This window comes from Leptinotarsa decemlineata, unplaced genomic scaffold (assembly GCF_025532065.1).
Source record: "Leptinotarsa decemlineata unplaced genomic scaffold, Ldec_3_MD MMD2_tig00003557_RagTag_RagTag, whole genome shotgun sequence".
Lineage (NCBI taxonomy): Eukaryota > Metazoa > Arthropoda > Insecta > Coleoptera > Chrysomelidae > Leptinotarsa > Leptinotarsa decemlineata.
Window position 1 is genome coordinate 1969689 of NW_027412590.1, and position 25800 is coordinate 1995488.

General features: G+C 34.3%; 1 protein-coding gene across 3 annotated transcripts in view; it reads left to right on the plus strand.

Annotated features, from left to right (window-relative positions):
- LOC111507337 (equilibrative nucleoside transporter 3) overlaps nucleotides 1-25800 on the plus strand; it is a 69532-nt gene that overhangs the window by 34029 nt on the left and 9703 nt on the right. Inside the window, exons 4-6 of one of the 3 annotated variants that reach the window (XM_074178182.1) lie at nucleotides 12023-12073; nucleotides 12197-12625; nucleotides 18222-18307. In XM_074178182.1, coding sequence (XP_074034283.1) covers nucleotides 12023-12073; nucleotides 12197-12625; nucleotides 18222-18307 — 566 coding nt within the window. The remainder of the gene's footprint in view (nucleotides 1-12022; nucleotides 12074-12196; nucleotides 12626-18221; nucleotides 18308-25800) is intronic. The other 2 variants (XM_074178183.1, XM_074178184.1) reach the window with 2 other exon arrangements.

A 25800-nucleotide genomic window follows, 5' to 3' on the forward strand; every position in this document is an offset into this window, starting at 1 on the left:
ACAATTGTCAAATTTTCGAAAAACTGTAAAAAAACTAAATTTGTACTAGAGAGCTAAAAATTGGTATATGGGTAAAAAATGAACAAACAAACATCTTTTCTTTTTACCGATTTTCGAAATTTCGAGCAATAACTGCTGAACATTTTTTGGAAAAAATGTCAAATTGGAAAGGGAAGAAAAATCACTTGATCGGTCATATGCATGTCAGTTGACATCATTTCCAAAGCACAATCTAATGGAGATATCAAAAGTTGCTTGAAGAGATGAACAACATATATATATATATATATATATATATATATATATATATATATATATATATGATGAGCTGTTTTCTCGGGTTTCGCTCCGTGTTCTGTGTATTTTCTCCCCATAAGGATTATTTTCACAACGTTTCGGCAAAGTCTCATTTGCCATCTTCTGGTGATGTCTGGTTTTTTCAACTAGACTAGTCTAGTTGAAAACCACATGATAATAAAAATTATCTCAATTCCCTATTTGAAATAACAAAAAAATTTTTGAAAAATAATCCAGAATTGATACTTACCAGATCTGATGAAGGCATCGTGACAGCGATTATGAAAAAATCGGATTGTATTGAGAAATCTCTTGAGATTATTAATGATAGTGATTCTTATGTTAAACTCAATAGAGATCCTGTTTCAACAAAACAACAAAAAGCAAATAAAATCATTACAGATTTGAAAAAATCTAAAATGATATCAGAAGATGAAGCAAAAATGTATATGATTTATAATTCTGTATCACCCAAATATTATGGACTTCCTAAAGTACATAAACCTGATATGAAATTGAGACCCAGTATTTTTTCCATTGATGCTCCAAATAGCAAAATTGCCCAAATGGTCACTAAAATTCTCACTGATGCCTATAATTATGAAAATGAATTCTATATTAAGGATTCTTTCGATTTTCCCAATTTTATAAACGAAAAATCATTACCTCCAGGTTATATTCTGATCAGCCTTGATGTGATTTCACTTTTTAGCAATATACCTATGCATCTAGTGGAGAAAAGTATTATCAAAAGATGGAATGATATAAATGAAAAATGTTCAATAACCCAAAAAAAGTTTATTGAAATAATTGATTTCATCTTCAACTCAAGTTATTTCTCTTTCGAAGGTGAATACTATAAACAAATTCTTGGTACACCAATGGGAGCTACTATTTCTCCTATTATAGCTCAATACGTAATGGATGATCTTTTTGAAAACATACTTCCTAAACTGAGTTTAGGAAGTATGTTTTTAGTTTAGGAATTTATCGGTCAACTAACAGAGAAGATAGCTGAGAGAATAGAATAAAAAATTAGGAATCTTGAAATGGAGGTAAAAACTCATGAAGAAAGTATCAACAAATTAGAACAAAAAGTTGACAGATATCAGCAAGAAATGGATAATATTCGTCAACGAACTGAAGTTAAACAATATATGTATATACGAGGTGGCTGAGGAACATGATGGAAATCTACTGAATACTGGGCATTAGAGGAAAGTCGCCTAATATGGGGGTAGTGCCTAATATGGGGTAGTTCAATTTAAAGCAAGTATTTGTTCCGACACCTATTGTGAACATTAAAAACTAACCACCCATTCACATTTTGAGGCAAACTCGTGTTGCGTTTCGATAATTTAAGTTATGGTAATTTTGTGAATGAATAAAAATTTCTGGTGACTGTTGCATTTAAGATATTTGAGGAAACTCAATGGTAAGTTTTTAAAAACTTAATAATATCATTCAATACAGAATTTGGCGTAGTTTATGGAAACGGTTTTGGTTTTTTAAGAAAACGTCACAGTTTTTTCATAAACATTCCCCTTTCAAAAATCTAATTCGCTCATAATATGGGGTACCTATCAATTCCTAATTTGGGGTACTTTTCCGTATAAAACTAAAGTATTTTCTTTCAAATGCCTAAAAAACGAAAAGTTTGGAACAAGAAACAAATGATTTCAGCAATTTAAGCTGTTCGGCAAGGTGAAATGGGCTACAAGAAGAGAAAGGTACGTGAAGATGAAGGGAGCGCCTGAAGACATTGTGACTTCTTCGTTAGGACGAAAGATAGTCTTTCCAAAAGAAATGGAGTTAATGCTCATTGCTAAGAAATGGAAACAAATGTTTTGTGAATTGGAACATGTGCAGATTGGCATACAGCCTAAGCAAGGTCAATAATATAAAAAATCCATTTGGCGTAGCAAAAGAAAGTGCAGGAAAGAAATGGTTTTCTGGATTGATTGCAAGGTACAAAGAATTGTCATCGAGAACACCCCAAGAAATATCATATGCGCGCATTAAATCATTTACCAGAAAAAATATTGCAGCATTTTTTGATTTGTATGATCCACTTCTTATCAGATATTGAGTCTTACTTTGCTTACCAAACAGATGCTGATTTAAAAATATTCATATCATGACGTATTGAAAATATAGTCAATACGTCAGATACACTAGTATATAATTATATATGCATGTTGGCTAAAATATAATTTTTTTCATTCAATAATAAACCAACCAGAAAAACGACTAACTGTACAAGCCTAATTGACCACGGTTATGTAGAAATTTCAAAAATATATAACAAAAATCAATCCTTATATATTCAAATGTGATATAACGGATCACTACATGATACTCCAATCAATTGATGAAAATTAAAAAAAAAAACAATTTATGCACGAAAAACTCAAACATTGTCACTAGCTGTAATAAGCTCATGGAAGCACTGAAGAAAGAGACTTGGGAGTCTATATTGCAATCTAGAGACCCAGAATCTGCATTGTAGAAGTAAAAAAGCATATTGATAATTGTACAGAAGTAAAAAAGAGTTAACTAAACAGACAAAATTGAAACCATGGATGACAGATATTATTGACAGTTATGATGACAGTTACGATATTGAAGATAAAAACAAACATAAATTCTCACCAGTTGAAGAAAAAGCAAATTTTTTCAATATTTTTTTTGTCAGAATTGGTGAAGATATGGCCAGTAAGATAGAAAAGCCTATATACCCCGTTTCAGAAAGCCGTAATGATATCACCAATTCAATATGCCTACACCGAGTCACAAGAAACGAGTTGATTGATATCATTTCCGTATTAAAAAATGAAACATCTCCTGGTCCCGATGAAATATCTGTGTTTCCTATCAACAAGTTCCACAAGTACTTTTTAGAACCCATATGTCACATTTTGAATTCAATATTTACTGTAGGAAAAATACCTAAATATTTCAAAGGCTCAAACAAAATAACGATTTCCAAGTCTGGTGATAGAAAATCAGTAACAAACCTTCGACCCATAACTACGATCAATAACTTTTCTAAAATATTCGAAAAATGTCTCAAAAATAGAGTTATACCATTTTGCAACAATAACAACATTTTTCTGAATCCCAATATGGTTTTCCAGAAAACATATCAACATAAAACGCAGTTTTTGAGATTGTTAACCAAATCAACAACTGTTTTCGAAATCAACAAAAATGCATAACTGTCTTTTTGGATTTGGCCAAGGCATTTCATACTGTGGATTATAATATACTCCTTCAACGTTTAGCTAACATTGGAATGACGGGTGTTGCTTTGAAAATATTTGAAGACTATTTGACAAATACAACACAAATTGTCAAGGTAAACGACTCTCTCAGCGACCCACTAAAAATAACTCGGGGCGTTCTCCAAGAAACTGTATTAGGATCTATCTTATTTCAAATATATTTCTGAATTCAATGATGAAATAACTTCATTTGCTGATGACACAGCTATCACTTTTGTTGGAAAAACGTGGAAAGAAGTATACACTCAGTCTGAAATAGGCATCAAAACGATTTTTCACTGATTGAGTTCTAATTTATCGACTGTCAATGTTGAAAATACCAAGTTTATTGAATTCGCTTCAACAACTAGAAATCAATCAGACACAAACATCATAAATATCCACAAAACAACTTGTGCAAATGTTCCCAATTGTAGCTGTACTTCTATACAGAAAACGGATGAAATGAAATACCTAGGGGTATTATTGGACCAATCTCTTCGGTGGAATACAGACATTGATTATACAGTTACTAGACTACGTAAATTAATATATGAATTTTATCATCTCAGGAATATATTAAACAGAAAAATGATACTGATGGTATGGCTATGTTTATGTATAATAGTATGGGGTGGTACTTTCAGGACATCACTAATTAACTTGATAGTGATTCAAAATTCATTATTAAGAATCATCATGAAAAAATATCGGAGGTATTGTACCCAGTCGTTGTATGATGAAACTGGGATATTTTGTGTTAGAAAAACTTACATTTCTTAGTGTTTATTATGGACTGCTAATTTTTCAATGAAATTTGTACAGCATGCTTTCAATATTCGTAACAGTTCAGTTAAGAGCATGAATGTTCCACGATGCAGACTCACGCATAATCAAAAATTCATAACTCAAATTCAAAATAGACTTGAAAAATTTTATCGACAATAATTATGATATGCTTCTTCTGATACTTGAATAGAAAATATCTATTATCAGAGGTGTCTTTCAGAGCGCATCACAGACAGATTTTTCTCTGTCTCTCTCTCGCTCTCTTTCTCGTCTTCTATCTTCTTCTTTCTATATCTTCCTTTCTACACTCTATCCACTATGTTTGGTTATACAGGAAAAGATGAACTATTTAGTTTGCTGGCTATAATACAAGCTTGCTTAGGTAGTCGTCATTTTCATTAGAATTGAATAATCTCTACATTTCATGTATCTTAATTTTGTCTTATTACTCAATTGAATGATTTTACTTCACTTTACTTTACTATACATACGGTAAATACAGTCCTTACCACTAATCATGTTTGATAAGGACTGTATTTACTGTATGTGGGCCGGTTGTTGGACATTTGAGGAAGAGACAATTAAGAAATTAATAATGGACGACATCAACCTTATTTCCGTAAAATCACCTTGCCATTTGATTTCACTTCTCAGTATGTGATCGTGGGTTACCCCGGTAGCGATCTTAAAGGAATCTTGGAGGATGCTGCTTTTGGCGGTAGGTAATTATAATTTTCATTTCACAAAAACATTTAGCGGAACATACGTCTTGCTTCCTGTCTTTTCAATTAATCCCATTTCATACTATTTTTTAAAACCATGAACGTCAGCAATAATTCAACACCGTGTGGGGTGATCATTCATACCTGAAGTTTCTACACAGGATAGAGAAAGTATCAGGAGAACGGGTCATTCATTGGCCGCATATACCAGAGTATGACCTTCATGAAAAATGAGTAAAGAACAATTCGCCGGTATGCCAAAAGACGTGTTGATAGGGTGTGTATGAATTGCATCTGTATGGAATAATCTACCACAAAACACACAAAATGATATCGAAGTCTTGAAGTATCAGTACCTACGAAAAAAACATTCTGTTATTGTAATGTGAATGATGTGAATGTAGTCACACATAATGTAATGAATGAGTCGAATAGACCACTCAGAAGGCGACGGTTACTCCACAATTTCTGCCGTCAGCAATAAAACGAAGTGAATCAGTGATAATTCTGTCGAGATGCTCTGGAAAGTAAAAGGCAACATCTACCCACACATCGAGTTGGATACCGGCAGTAATTATAGTTTGGGCTTACAAGGTTCCTACTCCTACAAGTCCATATTCTATGTGGATGTGAAAAAACTGTTATCAACTGTTCTAAAACAGCTATCTCGCGTTTACCAGAGTGAAACTTTCATCTGGGGCATAGAAAAGCGATGAAATTAATATAATGATTCGAAAATTCATCAAACACGAAGAAATGCAACGGGAAATGGAGTTGAAGATAATATCGACAAAGTATTTCCTCCTACACGCAAACAACAACACTCTGAAATGCAAAATGCGGTCGAAATATTACATCTATCACAAACATGAAAACACGACTGAACTTTTGGGGTTCAATGCCGATGTTTTCAGCATTGATGAAACTCACGAATCAACATCGCTTGTAAATATCAATAGGGTGGGTACCATTCGTAAGAACTGTGATGTTACAGCTCGGGAATATTCGAATGGTGATAAAATTCACAGCACCTTTGAATTTCATATCGATGTAAAGCCGGATACAAACTGATCAGTACTAGTACTAGCCAGGACTTCAACAACCGCCACTTTTATTGGATGAAAAGAAATGGTAATCGGATCAATTTCAATAGTGGAAAAATTGTAGTCAAATTAGAATTGATATAGCTGTAACAATTGTATCTCCTCATATACTGATTCATAACATCGACCGTTATTAGTGTATCAAATCGATGCAATCTGATTCGTGAAAAACCGTCATGACCATTCAGAAAATTGAGCAAAAATAAAGGTGAGTGATGACAAATTTCATCTATGGAAGAAATTATTATAAAACTGGAGCTGGAATTGTAACTCAGTAGTTGTTACTTCCTGACATAGAACAGATATGAACATTGATTAAACTTTACACTTCACATTGATTGTTTTTGAAAAAATGGAATTGGGCTTCGATAGCATGCAATTGTAGCAGCGGCAGCCCTTAAATCAATTCACTGTATTTGATGGAGACTACGATCATACACAATTCGCCAAACGATCAAAACATAGGATAGGCGCTGTGATATGGCTGTCATCACCACAAGTGATGAATTGGAGATTTTTAAGAAGCCCTTGTTTGAGCATTTCCTCATTAGCCTCCATGAGTATACATATAAGCAATATGGTTCATCGTATTAATAATTTGGACGAAATCGGAATTCCTATAGACTTTTAATTTTTCATACCCGATATTGCAGACAGTTACATTTATATCGAGAAAAAGTTAATACCATCTCTGTTACCTATCCAATAGTGCCCACACCTTTTCATTCGACGAAATTCGCTTTGAAATGGGTGGCGAACAAGTGGCTGTTGTTGGAAAACTAGACAGAATCACTACGATGGAAACTATGGTATCATTTGGACAATCACAAGCAAATTCATTACTACCGATAGGATGGCGTCAGATATATATTCAGCAGTAAATTACATCTGTAGTATTCCATAAGTTTTGCTGAATATTACAAGTAAGAAATATTGCATGTAAAGCAAGAGCTCATTTTGATTAGAGCGCGCCCATTCAAAAATTCATTCATTGGGGAAGTCATGCAGAATTGGTAATCAGTAATATACTATTGAGGATCAGACACATTGTGCCGAAAGACCGCAAAACACTGGAAATCTTGAACCATATCAATGAAAGTTGTGATAATCCTAAAGTAAAGGTGGCTCATCGCATGTGTCATCTTCAAGGATTGCCATGAAGGCCCATATATATCTGAGGAAGGAACAGCTTCGTAAAACCTCGATACATTATCATCGGCTCCCAAAACATCGACCAATCCGAGAGTATGACGAAGGGTGTAAAAAAATTCATACATGCAAGTATATATAATACCTCTGAACTCTGAAGTAAACCCATCTGAGTGTTGGAATCTGGAACTCGAACTCATCAGCCTACTATGCTTATAAAAATTGCCAACGCCACTACTACGATGGAGCTATGAGTGAATAAATTATAATAATTGGCAGCTTTCGCAATAATTCACTATTCATTATCAACTGCTCCCACCAACCCAATGCTATGAAGACATCCACTGTCGATACCAAAATAGAGTTTGAACTCGTGAATTCAAGCTTCAGGAACACACCAAAGTATATGCACTCATCCTTCATGATGCTGTTTTGTCTTATAATGCCCTCAATAGCTTTGTTCAGTTTGAATTCTGATTATATAGATATGAGATATTCGATACCGATAAATGAAATACTCAAAAGTTTTTCTGTTTCTTTTTCATTTACCATTAAACAAAAGATATAGGTATTTTTGATTTTGGCATGATTTTATACATATTGTATGAAACATATTTCAAATATTTCCAACGCCATTATCCAAAGCTACAATTCCTTCCCAACCCACATCATCTACTGTCTCCTGCGAGTTAACACCCCATTGTTCAAACTTTTTCTTGATATTCTGCGATAGGTAGATGTATATGTATGAAAGGAAAGCCTGCAAACCTGCTTCGATCATCATATTGCAAAACTTATCCGAATTATCATTTCCACTCTTCGGGTGAGTATTGCATCCACATGTTCGTAGGAAGAAAAACTCTGGAAAAACCCAAATTGCATTCATCTGTTTGAAAATTATGTTGCAAAAAGCACTCACTTTGAATTTGACCATGTTTAAAGCGAGAGAAGTAATTCATATTCAACAATAATATACCATATTCATACTATTTACAGAGACATTGAAGTTAAATTCAATCTGAAATATCGAATTTGAGCGGGTTTGGGCACCGCGATAATCGTGGAACCTTTGACCAATATATGTAAAAAATTGAGTTGGCATGGGATGAATTCACTTCATGAATCATTTTTTCTGTGGAATGTTCTGTTTTGGAAGCCATGATTTGAGAGAAGTATTATTTTGCTCATCCAAATAAAACTACTTGAATGGATTCATCAAATTTCGTGAACAGCATTGATGTTTTTCTTTTATAACCTTAATATAAGTCTATGCTTCATAGCCTCAGTTTGATGAATCATTACAGAACGGATCTTTCCAATAATTAATTCCAAATGATACATTCCAAATACAGTATAATTATGGTGTGGAAATATAAAATATATTCACCTGGAATGCTGAGTATACTCCTGACGTTGTACTCCTGTCACTTTGCAATACTACTTTCACTCATCTATTGGAATACTTCGGATTAGTCAAACTAAATGTGAAATGGTGATCCTCCGACCTTTTATAGAACTCGGTTATAGGAGGGGGTGTGCTTTTTTATCACAAGCTGGGTGTTCATGGTCGATCAATAAAACATGCAGGTCGTTAATTCCTAATTTGGTGTCGCTGAAGGTCGTTTAGAGTCGAAGCAAAAAGTTAAGGAACCGTCTCGTACACGCAGTTGAAGTTCGTTCAAGGTCGAATCCTTGAAACTTCAAAATAGCCGCGTGAAATGAGGTGTGAATCAAGGTTCTTTGAAGTCAAATCCAAAACACTAGTCCAAAGTAATCTTGTCTTCGTCATGTGAAGATAATATGGGTAGTAAATGAAGTCATTAGAAGTCAATACCAAAATACTACCTCAAAGTCACCTTGCCTGTTTCATGTGACGTGATTCAAGGTCGTGCGACGTATGAAGAGGTCATTTTAAAGTTGAAAGCGGTGGGGGAGGTTTCGAAATCGGCCTAAACCAACTACTTCCATCTCAGGTGGTTCGAAAGGTAATCAACCCATCAGGGACGGAGTTTTCTTGTTTTTCAAAAAATGATAATTTCAAGTGAAAGTGCTCCAATTAATTCTAGTGATCAAGAAAATGACAACCAATTATTGAAATATGCATTTTTCTTCAAAATATTGCTGGTTGCCATATGGCAATGCTAGGCATTGCAATGGGTGGATGTGGTCTTCTGGTGCAGAATTTGTAGAATAACGACTTGAATGAAATGTTTTTTTTTTGAAAAAATGTCAGAATTGTCAGGAAGATTTACAAACGGGTATGGAACAATAAATTGCATTTTAGGCAAAGCCCTACGCCACATTTGATACACATTGTTCTCATAATTGACTTGCATTGTTCATCAGCACAATTTTTTTTTTATCATTTGGTACAGAAGTCAGATAATGTCCCACATTATCAAATCTTATGTCATCAGAAATACGGCTAAAAGATCTACTTGATGCACTGCTTGATGGCCTGCCACCAGGTTTCCGAGGAATGCGATATTTTATGAGGTATGCTTTGACAATCTCTCTCCTGAATTGCAGATGAGTCAAATTATTTCCTGCTTTCTTATGTAAAATCCAAGCGTTTTGTAAAGTAGCATCTATTAACCAGGTGGAGAGACACCACCACCATTTTTTGATCGTAATACAATTCTATAACGGGAAATGTTCTCATCCATCAAGTATGTGCCACCCATTGATGAATTGTATTTTCCAATCACACAAGGTCTTCGAATGTTGATATTTTTCTTTTCTACCTTGGAATATCGTTTGACGCTACCCATTGGAGATACTCCATCAGAAGTAGATGCAACAGTTACCACATTGTTATCAACCCACCTCACCAATATAATTCCATTTTGCTTATCCAATACATAACCGACTTCTTCCCTGTTATTCTTTTTCATACCTTTTTTCGAAATTAGAGGACAGCTTTTTGGGATACGGTTTTCTCTAATTGTGCCTGTTGCATCATATCCCATTTGTTTGAGGTGAGTCAATAGATGGAAACTAGTGAAGAGGTTATCACAAAATAGAGAATATCGTAGATTTCGTTTGTCCTCAGGCATCTCGTTCAATAATGTGACAAATGGTGCAGAAGAAGTTCCAAACACCGCATTATAATTGTCATTATATTTTGGATCCTTTCCTTGATATATCATAAAATTCGCAAGATATCCGCTTGTACCATTGATACACCAAACCTTGGTGTATCAAACGTATTGGTTTTCCCTTTATAAATTGTTTACATGAATGCCTACCAAAATATTTTACCATGGATTCATCGTAATTCAAATCTCTCTCGGGTACGTAATATTTCAAAAATTTGGCTTGCAATTTTTCTACGAGTGGTCGCAATTTGTAGTACTCATCGGATTGATCGATATCATTATTATTTGCTAAATGGAACGATTTCCAAATTGTCAAAAACCGATCTCTTCTCATTGCCTCTATAACCAATTGGTTGCCCAAATCTCCAGCAGTATCCCAAAATAATTTTTTGCCTGGCATCCAGTTATATTCAGACAATATTAGGATTGCGAGAAAACACCGCATTTCCTCTCGAGTTATTTGGGGATTGGGATGATTTTTGAAAAGGGCATATCTTGTCGTCTCTTCCAAGAAAAAATCAATCATGTCATCATCAAAGAACAGTTCGAACATTTCGACAGGCGTGAAAGTTTTGAAATTCTCATAATTTCCCTTAGGAAATTCTTTCGCCGTCATTATAAGATCACCTTCGATACATTCAATTTTGTCATAATCAATTTTTTCTGCTTGCGCGAAAACAGTTTCTTCTTGATTGTTTCCTTCTACAAAATTTTCGCGCATACCCTCATTATGTTCGTCGAGAGTAATTGGTTCGTCATCTCCGAGGGAATCGTTTTGAAAAACTTCTAACTGAGCGGATGCCTTCAGTTGATTTCTTGACAAATTGTCAACAAGCCCTCCTTCATCTTCTTCGCCAGAATCTTCATCAGTCAATTCATTCACATCTGGCGGTTCTATAAAGATGTTTCGAACATCGAGGTCGTCTGAATAAGCCATTTGTAATGCTTCTTCCAGAGTTAACCCATCTCTAACAACAAAAAGGAACATCATATAAACATGCAGCCTGTGAAGCCTAGCTAGCATTGCCATATGGCAATTCTGAGGTTAGGAATCAACTAAATATCTAATTAGCGGATTATTTCAGTCAAAAGTGCTATTTGTATGGAAAATCATCATTTATTTAGATTTGCATGCTACTATAGACCATAACAGAAGATATTTTGTTGTACCTACATGAAGTTTATATCCATTTTGCAGTCAGCAAATATAACACGCTAGAATATTCAATCACACTAAGGGAAAGAAGCATGCCAGAGTCATCTACTCCTATTTAGAAGTAACGTAAACAATTCGTGAACTGCACCAGAGCAGAAAACTGTAAAAATGGATTATGTTCTTTTTAAAAAACAGTATAGATGTCAGGTAGATAAGCATTGCCATATGGCAACGCCAGTCTGTTATGGGTTAACATTGCCTACCCAAAACAAAAACAAAAGGCTAATGATTTCGAGATTTAATGAAATTGATATTCGAAAAAAGTATTTCATGCCAACACACATCTCTACGAACCTTCATCTAATAGCAATTTCTGAAGTCGTGAATATAAACAATCATTTCAATAGTATGAGTTCAATACCGATAACATTTATTTTTTTTACAGGGCAAGTGGGCTTTTTCATCCTCACCATAATAATTTCGGTGGTCAATACCTGTAAGTAATAGTTTCACTACGATTCGTATGAATAGAAGTGAATTCATGCAAAAGTTATGTTTTATTTTCATGATGATGTTGAAAAGTTCCAATGTATCAACTCATACAATATTTTTCTTTTAGTTTTTTCAATCACATTTTCAATTAGTAACTACACTTTGATGGCGAGATTTCCTCCAGAATATATAAAAATTCAGACTTATGGTTCTTCTATGTCGGGTATCATCAGTGCACTATTACAAATATGCTGCCTTGTCATTGGAGGAGGTTCAATTCAAGTTGCACTGATTTATTATCTGTGTGGAACAGCAGTTCTGGTGACAGCTGCAATCATGATTTATCTTACCAAATATTCACCTCTATACCAGTATTATATGGAAGGTATTGAAGAGGAAACCAATAAACCAATGCCTTCGCTTGCAGATCTGAAAGAAGTATTCAAACGCATATGGCTTGTACTACTTCCAATGGTTCTGACAATACCAGTAATGGGTCTCAGTTCAACAACTATCACAATCTTAATTGTGTCGGAAAGCGGAGGTTCTTGGGGCAGTAAGTATTTCAACATATGAATTTTTTTACCAATGCACTTCTGTCAATAAAATTATTTCGTCAACTGTGATAGGTATTGAATTTTCATTTGCAACAAATGAATTGAGCATGAAATATATTATCTACGACGACAATGGTGGTTTAAGATTTTTTCTGTTTTGCGTTCTGACGGAAGAATCCAGCTAACGTTGAACTTGATGTTGCTTGTCTCTACAGAAAAGTTAGTCTTTGACTTGATGAAAATTCAGGTCGATACTGTAAGAACAAACGCTTTCATATCTGAAGTCTTGATCGAAAAGAACAAAATTTGTTCTAGTAGACCGTCGTCGAATGGAGATATCACAGTTTCGTCTTTTACTGCGGCAGACATCATCAATGGCATATGCATTCCAAATATAGCTTTCGTTTCACAGTCAAAGCATATATCACTGATGCTGTCTGCCGCAGTAGTAGACGAAACGTTTGGTACTTCATATTCCACTCGAACATGGTCAAATCAGTTTTTGCAATGGGAAGTAGCATTTTTGGGACACATCATCACTTCAGAAGGAATTCGACCAAATCCCCAAAAAATTGAGGCAATCTTAAAGTATCCTATACCCCGAACAACCAAAGAAATCAAAGGATTCCTAGAACTCCTGGGATACTATAGAAAATTCATCAAGGACTTCGCAAAAATAACCAAACCACTCACCTCCTGTCTTAGGAAAAACCAGAAAATTGAGCATATACCGAAATTCATAGAATGTTTCGAAACATGCAAAAATCTTCTAGTAAACGAACCGCTTCTACAATATCCCGACTTCACAAAACCATTCAATCTCACGAAGGATGCCAGCAATTTTGCTATAGGTGCTATCCTATCGCAAGGACCTGTTGGAAAGGACAAACCAATTGCATATGCCTTTCGTACGTTGAACGAAAGCGAACAAAATAATACAACCATAGAAAAAGAAATGCATGCTATGATGTGGGCGACTAAGCACTTTAGACCGTACCTATTTGGTCAAATATTCAAAATTTTATCCGATCACCGCCCTCTACAATGGCTTTTCTCTTTGAAAGATCCAAATTCCAAACTTGTGAGATGGAGATTGAAGTTAGAAGAATTCGACTATAAAGTCGTTCACAAGAAAGAAAAAAGCAATACGCAAGGGCAAAAGCAAGGGCTGACGCCCTTTCAAGAATGGAAGTACACACCAAAAAAGCCTTCAGTTTGAAAGAATACATAGAAAATTCCAACATAGAACTTGAAGAAAATGCTTCTTTATACAACAATGCACCATCTGAAAATACCGTTACCGACCAATCTCAAAGAAGAATCAGCGAAGACACCTTCGCTACTGACACTGCAGACGAAAATTCCGACCGTCTTCAACAGAAAAGAACATCATCAACCGATACAGCTGACGAAAATCTCGACCTCGACTAACCAAAAAGGACATCATCAACTGACACAGCTGACAAAAATCCCGACCAGCCTGAACAAAAAAAAAACGTCGTCAACGGATACAGCTGGTAAGTTATAAATGACCTTAACTAACCTGAAAACGAAGGAAGTAACAGAACCATACACACAACTCAAGAAGAACCGGCATTCCCAATTCCAATATCAGAAAAGCCTCTCAATTATTACAATAACCAGATAAAAATGACATTTGTCCATTATAACCCAGGGCTAATCTGTATAGAACAAGCGTTCGCAAATAAAAAACGAATTCATGTTCAAATTGGTATGAATGCAAAAGAAAAAAATATTGTGAAATTCTTCAAGGACTATATTACACCAAATGTCAAACATGCTGTATATTTCGACCCAGATACCCAATATAAGTCAACCTGCAATATTCTTTAGAAAATTTTCAAAAACACTGCCTTCGATTTTGTAAAATGCAACGAAATCTTGGAAGATGTTAACAACGAAGATCAACAACAAATAATAATTCGAAACTACCACGAAAATAAGTCAAATCATCGTGGAATAAACGAAACTGAATTGCGAGTACAGAGAAAATATTACTGGCCAACTTTGAAAAAAGACATTGAAATTATGACAGAAACCCACCAAAATCCAAATTTATGATAACTCCTTCACCAAGTAAACCCCTCGAAATTATTCACCTAGACACCTTTCAGGCAGATGGACAGAAATTTTTAACAATTGTGGACGCCTTTTCAAAATATGAACAAGCCTATCCATTAGAAGGAGCCAATGCCATTAACATATTGAAAGCATTGCTGATATTCGTTACTCACCATGGTTTACCACAGATCATCGTCTCAGACAGTGGCACCGAATTCAAAAACGGCCTTGTACAAGAATTTGTGGATACACATAAAATTTTGATCCACCGCACAACCCCGGAGAGTCCACAATCAAATGGAATGATTGAACGTTTTCACTCGACCATTATAGAACATTTACGATTATTATTGCAAAATAAGAAACAGCTGAACATCAAGAAACAAATGCTTTATGCACTATTAGGCTATAATAACACAATCCATTCAGTAATGGGACAAAAGCCCATCGATGTTTTCCTTCGACAGTAAGGACCCCTTTAATATCGACATCGAAAGGATTCTACTGAACAACTACATGCAACAACATCGAGATAAAACAAAAGCTGTCTACCAAAAAATCAATGAAAAAGCTGTCAAACTGGAAGAAGGGACTATAAATAAACGAAATGAGAGCAGACACCATCCTGTAGCCTACTCACCTAGCACAAAAATTTATACCAAAACAACAGGTGTTCGAAATAAGCTTTTACCTAGATTTGTACCACGTGTAGTTGAATCTAACAAAAAAGTAATAGTAGCTACACCCTATACTACTGTTCATAAGAAGAATATAAAACACATCCCAAAACATAACAAGAAAATGGTTTTACAGGTGCACCCTCGCATCGGGTCTAGAAATACGAATCCGAAATCTCAAAGACAACCCGGGAATTCTTCCCCTAAAGCTGGGAGAAGCCAGGATCCAGACTAGCATTCACGGCTTCCTGCACTACTATAACTTGACGCCAATTGCCGAGGAAATCGATCTAATACAAAAGCAATTCGATGACATCACTGAAACCCTCACAAACGGCCCGAGTTACCCCTACCTAGAAGGACTCATCAATTTCAATCAAGCACTGGAAATTGTATATCAAAAATTTAACAGCATCAACCCAGCATCAACCACAGAACCAAAAGAGGTCTAATCAACGGACTTGGCAGCATCATAAAATCAATATCCGGAAATTTAGATCAAGAAGATGCTCAGCGGTATGACGAAGCAATAGTATCACTACAGAAGGGTAGATATAATATTCTACAAAGATTGAACCAGCACATATCTCTCACCACCTCACTCATAGATAATTTCAATGAAACCGTGTCACTTATCAGACATAACGACAATATAATCTCCAAAAAAATTTATAGAATCCATAAAGAAATCGATACAATAACATTCGATTCCGATCACTTTATGGAGATCAGGAATGTTTTAGACTAACTAAATTTGTCCTTTAAATAACCTTACAGCTGCTGACCGACCTGGAAAATGCAATTGTGTTTGCAAAAACCAATACCTTGTATAATAACATCATACAACCAACCGAAATGAATACGATAATTCAGACGATGGCTCGACACCATAAAACTAGCCAACTATTCTATACTAAACCAGAAGACTTCAGGAAATATTACGATTTGATCACTGTCGATGCTTATTATTCCAATGCAATAATCGTGTTTGTTCTGCACTTTCCTCTCCTCCACCCAGAAAAATTTACAAATTTCCATTTATATTCAATCCCTACTGGTAACTTTACCACAATCATCCCTCCAGTTCAATATCTCACATTGAATACTGGACTACACCACTATAAGCAGAGACCATGCAAGAAGATCAACCCTGGATTCCTTTGCCAAATTCCAATCATTCGAGGTGACCTTCAGCCACGAGATTGCATTTCCCAAATTTTACACATCTCTGAAGATGAAGCCAGATGCCAACAAGTTCCGGTTTCAATAAAGGGTACCCTGATAGAGAAAATCACACCAGCTCACTATGTTGGTATATTTCCAAGGCCAACAAAAATATCTTCTGAGTGTTCCACTCTCGGAATGCAGGAATTGCACGGCACCTACCTTATAGAAGTGCCTCCAGAATGCGGATTTGAGACACCCGAAGCCAACTACATCAATTCCAAGGGCTTCACATACGAGCAGCCCCTAGCCTTGCCAAAAGTCCGAACAATTCCAATACCACGTGATAAGAAGATGCTACCTGTCCAGCTAGAAAAAATCCCCCTAGATGAACTTCACAAAATTCACGAAAAAAGCCTACTGCAACCCCTAGGTTTTGAGGATATTCCAGTCGACAGTACACACTTTTGGACTACCCCTGTATTCATAATTGCTACAGCGGTAATTGAAATTTTGGTATTCAAATTCCGTCACACCCTACGATGCCCGAAGATCTCTGAAACACCACCAGTACCAGCTACCAGGACTCAAGTTTTATTCCACCCTCATAAAACTTCTTCAGGGGATGGATAAGTTACAATCTGAATCCACGGAGAATCGACAAGGTTCATGATGGTTCAGCGAAACTCGACACCACTAACGAAGATGAACTTGCATTTTCATTCCTATGAGAATTTTCATTTTTATATTCGGTCTGACTTGATACCTCCTTATTGTAACACGTGTTTTTGAATAAAATAAACTTTTTAGGAACTTATTTTTCGAAAACCAACTCTTAACTCTCACAAAAATATTTTTGTCGATCCATAGAGAATTAAACAGCTTCTCAAATATACTGAAAAGGCTTCTGATAAGGAAATCAAAACTATTTCTCTCTAAAATATCAACTATGAAGTACTCACTACCTGATGTGGCGAACACTTTCATCTTAAAATTTACGCAATAATTTCCAAGTGAAAATATTGGCAATCTGTTAGATTGTCAATATTTTCAACGTTTTGTTAAAATGTTGAAAACGTTGAATATACAACACTCAGCAAAAAAAACTCTACGCGGAGGATGAGAATGGTACTTTTCATTCCCATGGAAATTTCACCCACTTTGAGTAAGATCTTTCGAATTATCCCAAATCAGTTTAAGATGCCTTCCTTGCAAATGCATACAGAACATACTAATTGATAACCTACCTACTTTTTTTGGTTTTATGTACTGAAGTATATAAACATAAAAAAAATCGACTGTTGATCTTATTTATCTATCTTTACTTACTGCATTTTGAAGTGACTGACCTCAAATTGTGTTAGATTTGAGATTTTTCTATGATTATATGTTGCCGAAGAGAAAGCTCTTTAGGAACACTTATTTTCGAAACTCGTGTCTGATCTGTATTTTGATGGTAAAGTCCCACTACCATCCAAAATAGATTACGATTTGAAAACAGCCAAATACTTTGAGAAACATTATACTGAATAATGAAAATACGTTCCCAACAATATGATAAATAATATTGACTCACCATATAATAGTTTGTATAGGTATTATTGATGAATCATTTTATTTTTGAATTTATTCATATTTATTCATATTCAGTAAATTGATATACTTTTTACAGAAAAATTTTTCATGCCTGTGTCCACTTTCCTTCTGAAAGAAATATCAGGCCTGCTGGGAGGAATTTGTGCAGCTCCAATTATGACGGTGAGTACATATTTCTTGAGTCTTAGGGAATTCCTAGGTTTTGAATGGGGTTAAATACGACCCGATTCTGATGGAGGTAACAATTTCTCTTTTAGTTTTCAATATTGAAATTTGTTTGTTGATATCAGCTGGTGATGCCTATAATTAAAAAAAAGAATTAAAATTCAACAAGAAATTACTGATTCATGTTCAGGTTAATCCCTGGTTAACAGAAACGCAACGTTCTTTATGGAATGAATGAAATATACGGACTGACTTTTTTTATCTCTCGGCAGGAGAAAATTAAAAAATTTAATTCTACATGTAAAATAATGTTTAATATTTTCATTCCGCGATTTGACTCATCAGGAAGGAAAAACTAGAGAAAATATTCAAATCGTTTCAATTTGTTTTTTCAAATAAAAATTTTTTTTTCATGCAAATCTAATTCGTTCGACTTATTCCTTTCACTACATACTATATCGTTGATTGCTGTGTTGTGTTAGCAGTTTTCCTGTTTGGCCCACCTTATTTTTTATTCATAGAACCAATTTCCTAGTAAAACTCATTCACTTCAGATATATATGTGAATAAGCTCCACTATCAATATTCCTCCTGTTGACTTTCTCAGCAGCTCTCGGTAATTTCCTAATACCTACATCATCATCCAATCATATTAATTGATACACTCTCGAACATTCGAATGATGCGTCAGAAACAACTAGCATCAAATAAAAATTTGGGTCTGCTCTCCAACGATAATTCTAATTACGAAACCTTTAGCATATGCATCTTGTACCTATCAAAAAACCATATGTCTTAGGAGATAAACTTTTAGGTACTTTCAATTGATTAGAAAATTTCATAAGAAATATTAGTTTTATAATAACAACACAATTGTTAGTTGATACCAACAACTGTGATTGCTGTAAACTGTGATCGGTTTGGGTAAGATTACTCTAGAGATTGAACTTATTAGTCGTATTCGAATTGAAAAATCGAACTATTTCAAGTATTATATTTGGTTGATGATCACTTGTTTCGTGAGTGAACTGAAGATTCTTTCGAGACATCATTCAATTTTATTTGATAATTCTTCTTTTGGAGTTATTTGTCATTATGTACCAAATGTATTGAATTGCTGCTTGCGACTTTGTTCACATGAAAATCGGTTTTTGAATTCAACCAAATCTACTGACAGCACAATGTAATTTATTTGATATGTAGGAATATCCATTTACTATAACTAGAAATATAGTCCATGAAAATTTTATTCAAATCACCAGAATAGCATTTTCAAGATTTTAGTGTCAAGAAATGGTTTACTCTTTTCGTTAAATTGACAGAACTCTTTTCATTTAGGAACCGCTTGAAGTAAGTCAAACACTCTCGAGAGAAACTTACTGAGTACAATATAAAAAAGGATTTTTACACAAAACGAACTCTCTTTCGAGTAGTTTCGTTCTCAGAAACAAAAAATTTTTTTCAGTTTCGAAAACATAGTCGAAACTCGATTTCTTCCAAAAAGATAAAAACTAGTCTTAGTCGCGTGTTTTGTTGTGAACTGTTTTCTATTTTTTCCACTACACGAACAGCGATTGAATTGCTGCATCCTTCATCCAATGACCTCCTAATTGCTTCAAACTTTTGACAACTGTCAATATTTATAATTCCTATGAATGATAGAGCTGTTCCTGCTATTCTTCCTGCATAAGGATTTCGAATTTGAAACATAATGAATGAACTATAAATTGATTTGTCTCTTGACAACTGCCATTGTTTCTATTTCATATGAATGATACTGCTATTCCCGCTATTCTCTCCTTGTCGTCTGTAGGCTGAAGAACATGACAAGTTCGAATGAATGCTTTGCAGCAGAATTCCGTCAACACCAATCTTGGATGTATCGGTATGAACCCCATTCCTGCTGTACTGTCGTGAAATGCCAAATCAAGTCTCATTATCTACAGATTCTTCAGAGTTTCGAATACTGTGTTATGCTCTTCTGTCCACTACAACCTCAGTTCTTTCTCAATAAGGGATGTTAATGGTCGAGTAATCACTATGGATCCTCCAAATAGGATCCTCTCTAGGAGCTGTCTTACTGAATTCACGTTCGCAGGCCAATTTCTAAGTTTTCATCGTATTTTATGTTCTAGATACTATAAGCTCTTCCAAAAAATTCACATATCTTGTAGTGTATTGTTGAATGAAACAGACAGATATTTGTCGAAAAGTCGTGCCTCTTAGCGGCAGCTTCGTCTGCGGCCAAGTCCTGTCCAAGATTGTCTTGGGACACGAAACTCTGGTTTTCTCTCAACCATGTTTCTGGCATGCTAGCCCTGGACATAGTGGCTAATTGTTCGAGTTCCTTTTGTCGAATCAGCTCCAATTCGAGTGGTAGTTCTCTCTCGTGCTCGGCCTTCTCCAACTGCTCCTATGCCTTGTTGATATTCGATGTCATCTTACCCTCTTTCGGTATGTACAGACGTTGGTTGTTCACCCTCATTTTTGACTCTAACGTGAAAAGCGATATCTCTAGGTTGACTTTCTCTACGAACTTGAGTGTCTTCTCAACGAAGTGGTAGTTGTGGAACTGACCCAATTGTCCTTGCAGGCCAACTAGACCATTGACGAATTCCTTGTCGCCAAGAACTTGAATAGTAACTTCAATCCAGGCCAGCAAGTCGCTAGTCAGCGACGCGTGTTCGTTGATCATACTATATTTCTCCATGGCGATGATGACCACTTCCATATCAAAACGTACTTTTTCGACATATAGTACTTGCTCAAATAGAAATTATTCCTCGAAGGTTGAAATCTTCTCACACAAAATCAATGGAATATTTTCGAATAGCCAAGCGGCTTTGAAAGCACTTAGCACTCACTGACGTTCAAGTTGATAGTGAAGTGCCCATTAGTCTATCCTCTTTAAAAATACTCAGCAAACTGCCCCACATTTCTGATGATAATGACCTGAAACCTGTTGACTCTTGCTTGAGGAAGGGTGCTACAGAACCAGAAATTGACAAGGATTGGGGTATTACCAAACGAAAACTGAAGTATTTATATATTCTTCAAAGTATGTTTTCAAACAATTGCTAGATTGCAGCTGGGTTGAAACGCATATTTGCAATTGAAGTTGAATTCTATTGTCGCCTTCGTAAAAGAGACCCATGGTTACCCATAGGGGTGAAATATATCGCTGACCCCGTTGATTCACATTCCAATACAAGAATATCGAAACTTCACTCTATTGCCATTCAGAACTGGAAATTTGGAAGTGAACTTCATTTCTGCAATTGGAGTTTAGGCCCATCATAGCTTTTGACATCATCAGCAACTCATGGTTGCTAGTGCCACTATATTTCTAAATCCTCAACCTATTGAATCACATTCATCATCACTTCTGGAAACAGGTACCATTGATATCACTCTAAATGATCTCCACGAGACATCTACTCTCGTCAAACAAAACGTAACATCGCTTAAGAACCATACTAGAAGGTTGGAATGTATTTCTGCCTCTAGAATTGGAATCCATCTCTTTCATTGAAGTTGCAGTTGAAATCAATCTCTGCTTTTGAGATTGGGATCCATCACTGCTTTAGAGTGAGGTTTACTCTTCTTGGACTAGAATACCTGAATTCAGAGAATTCAGAATTGAGAGCAGAACTTCGTCTCTGTCTTCATGCCAGAAAATATAGACCAGAAATTCATTGTTGAAATCTATCGGTTGAAATCTATCGAAGACTTCGAACCTGAAAATCTGGTCTTGAGATCTAGTGCTGCTTCTGAGTCTCATTTCCATCTCGTTCTTTGTGATTGTTTTGATCTTCATACATATCGTAATGTTGTAGCCACTGCACAATAAAATAACACATGATTCGGAAATCATCAATACTCAATTCAGTATCCATATACACACTGTATGACATTGATCCCAATGCTAATCGTAATATTGTACATACTGTACAATGAAATAATATATGATTCAGTCTCCATCAATACTGAACTCATTATTCATTTCAGACATTCTGTATGTCTTTGATCTCAATGCAAATTTTAATATTGTACACACTATACAATAAAATATCATATGATTCGAAAATCTTCAAAACTGAATTCAGTATTCATTTCATAAACTCTGTATGTCATTGACCTCCATGCGAATCGTAATATTGTACATACTGTACAATACAATATCATAATATGCGGAAATTATCAATACTGAACTCAGAAATCATTTCATACACTCTGTATGTCATTGATTTCAATGCAGATCGTAATATTGTACACACTCTAAAATAAAATATAATATGATTCGGAAATCATCAATACTGAACTCAGTATTCATTTCATACACTCTGTATGACATTGATCACAATGCAAATCGTAATATTCTACACACTGTACAATAAAACAAGATATCATTCAGAAATCACCAATACTTCACTCAGTATTTATTTCATACACTTTGTATGACATTGATCTCAATACTAATCGTAATATTGTACACACTGTACAAAAAGACAACATATGATTCAGAAATCACCAATACTGAACCCAGTATTCATTTCATACACTCTGTATGAAATTGATCTCAATGCTAATCGTAATATTGTACACACTGTACAAAAAAATCATATGATTCAGAAATCACCAATACTGAACTCAGTATTCATTTCATACACTCTGTATGACATTGATCTCAATGCTTATCGTAAAATATTGTACACACTGTACAATAAAACAACATATGATTCTGAAATCATCAATACTGAGCTCAGTATTCATTTCATACACTCTGTATGACATTGATCTCAATGCTAATCGTAATATTGTACACACTGTACAATAAAATAACGTAAAAATGAGTTATTATCAATACTGAACTCAGTATTTATTCAATACACTATGTATGATATTAATCTCAATACCTATTGAAATATTGTACACACTGTACAATAAAATAACATAAAAATAAGTTATTATCAATACTGGACCCAGTATTTATTCAATACACTCTGTATAACATTGATTTCAATACCTATTAAAATATTGTACACACTGTACAATAAAATATAATTAAAAAAAAAATACATTACACTTTTTCTTTAATTTTTCATTGTTTCAATGTCTCATGGCTAAAAACCAATTATTGATTTTTTTTTTTAAATTTTAACAGCTAAAGAATAAAAAAGAAAGTTTTTTCAAAGCCTTAAAGAACAATAGAATTTATGATTAAAAAAAAAACGGTTTCTTAATTTTAATATTTAGTGGCAAAAAACAATTGTTAATTAACAAACGCATTTTTTAGCAACAAAGAAATTTTTTTAAGAAACCATTTTTTTTTCTGAAAATCATGATTTTTTCCAACATAATGCAAAAACAAATTTTCGAATTGCTAATAAACAATGTATTTGTTTATAATGAATGTATTAACAATAGCTGTGAAAAATCAAAAAAATATATTATCATTCAGTTTTCAGCCATGAGACATTGGAACAATGAAAAATTGGAAAAAAAAAATTGTAATGTATTTTTTATAAAATCATAATTTTCAACTGTCAATGAAAAAATAGAAAAAAACAATTTTTTCATTTTGGCAACGGTAATCTATTTTTTGCTTATTAAGGATAACTTAACCAAAGGAAAAAAATGCCAGGGTTTTAGTTTATTAATTATAGGGATTTTTATATTAACTTTCAATTCAGAAAAAGTTATTAATTAACAAATTTATAATTAACGTTGAAATTGGGATAAAAATTTCTGCGGATTATTGTTTATTGATGTATCCCAACATTACATGAATTTTTTCATTCCTTAATATTTACATTTGATATGTTTGAATAATTTTTTTTGCTTTTATGTCAGAGTGACAAAAGGCGCGCGGAAGCCAGACTACCCGCTTTTGGCTCTATTTTCAGGGCTCTGTAAAAATTATTAATAATCGAGATACAGTTTCGTGAGTGGAAACCTTTTTTTACGCAAATTCATTGATCTTTCCAAATCTTTTTTCAAATTTCCAAAATTTTGAAAATTTTCCGAGATATTAAGAAAAAACTAAAGCCCAATTTTTTTTTTCACTTAATTGTTTATAACTTTTGTAATTTTTATCGGCGCGTTTTCGTACCTTTCCTTAAACTTTCTAGGCAAAAATACGAATCGAATGAAACCTTGGTCGTAATTTTTGGACAGGGCTGAAAAATGTTACAAAAAAAGTACATGTGAACTAGACTAATGCTGACATTCACCATCATAACACTCGAAACTCTGACAAAATCAGACTTCCTAGATATAAGCTTTCTATTTCACAAGAAAATTCTTTAGATTTTAGTCTCAACAATGCACTGCCTCATCAAATCAATGCTTAATATATCTAGTTTTACAATTAAAAGTAGGTACCTGACTCTTACCTAAGTTTGTAATGAATTGAATCATCTTAGCTTATCCCCCAATTTTAACATCTGGAAAATATTCTATATTCACCCAATAGAACTGAATTTTGCATATAAAATTATTATAAGTATAGTTCAGTACTCAATTTCCACTCCTGATATCAATTAAATGAATATGGTACCATCTTAAGTCCAATATAAGATGGTTCTGCACTACTTTAATTGCTGTTTATTTGTCGTTACAGTGTATTTGTTTAAAAATATATTTTCCGATGATTATCTAAAAGTTTTTATACCAAAAATAACTGGTAATTGAAATATGCCACAGATATCAGACTCTATCGATCCACTACAAACTTACAGAGCTATTGAAACTTTGAGAGCTAATTCTGAGAAATGCCCAATTTGGACATATGCTACTTCTGTTCCAGACCGACGATCTGTAAATTGCTTGTTCTGATTATGTTTTATAAATGAAAAATTAAATCTTATTATTGTTTGATATAAACAACAATACAATAAATCAATAAAAATAATCTGCCTATATTGAGCCGATGATCGAAATTCATACTCATCACAGATTGATACTTTGAATGAAGTGATAATGTCGCTGACCGTTTCCACATAGCAAACTGAAAAATCTCAGACAAAACATCGAAAGCGAAATGAAAATACTGATAGTGAAACTGTCAATAAAGACCAAAATTTGAATGATGTCGATCACACTGTTCATTCCAACAAGGAACAAAGGTCAGTATTACATTTTCTAAATGGAACAAATATGAACAATCAATTTTCAAAAAAAGAACGATTCCATTTTCAATTATCAAATTGAAAGAAATAATTGATTACGTGAAAACTTATATATCAACCCTAAAATTTAATATTAACTATATTTTGGAAATTCTGAAATTTACGTATAAGAATTCTTCCTCACTATTCAAAATTTCCATTCTAGAAACTCAAAAAATTCATAGAAATACCCAATAATATCACCAAGAAAAGCGATATAGAGAAAATGATCCAAAAATCCCATGAAGAAAAAACGATTCACAGAGAAATTGACGAAACACGTAAGCCTATAGAATGATACGCCAATGAATGCCAAGTCTG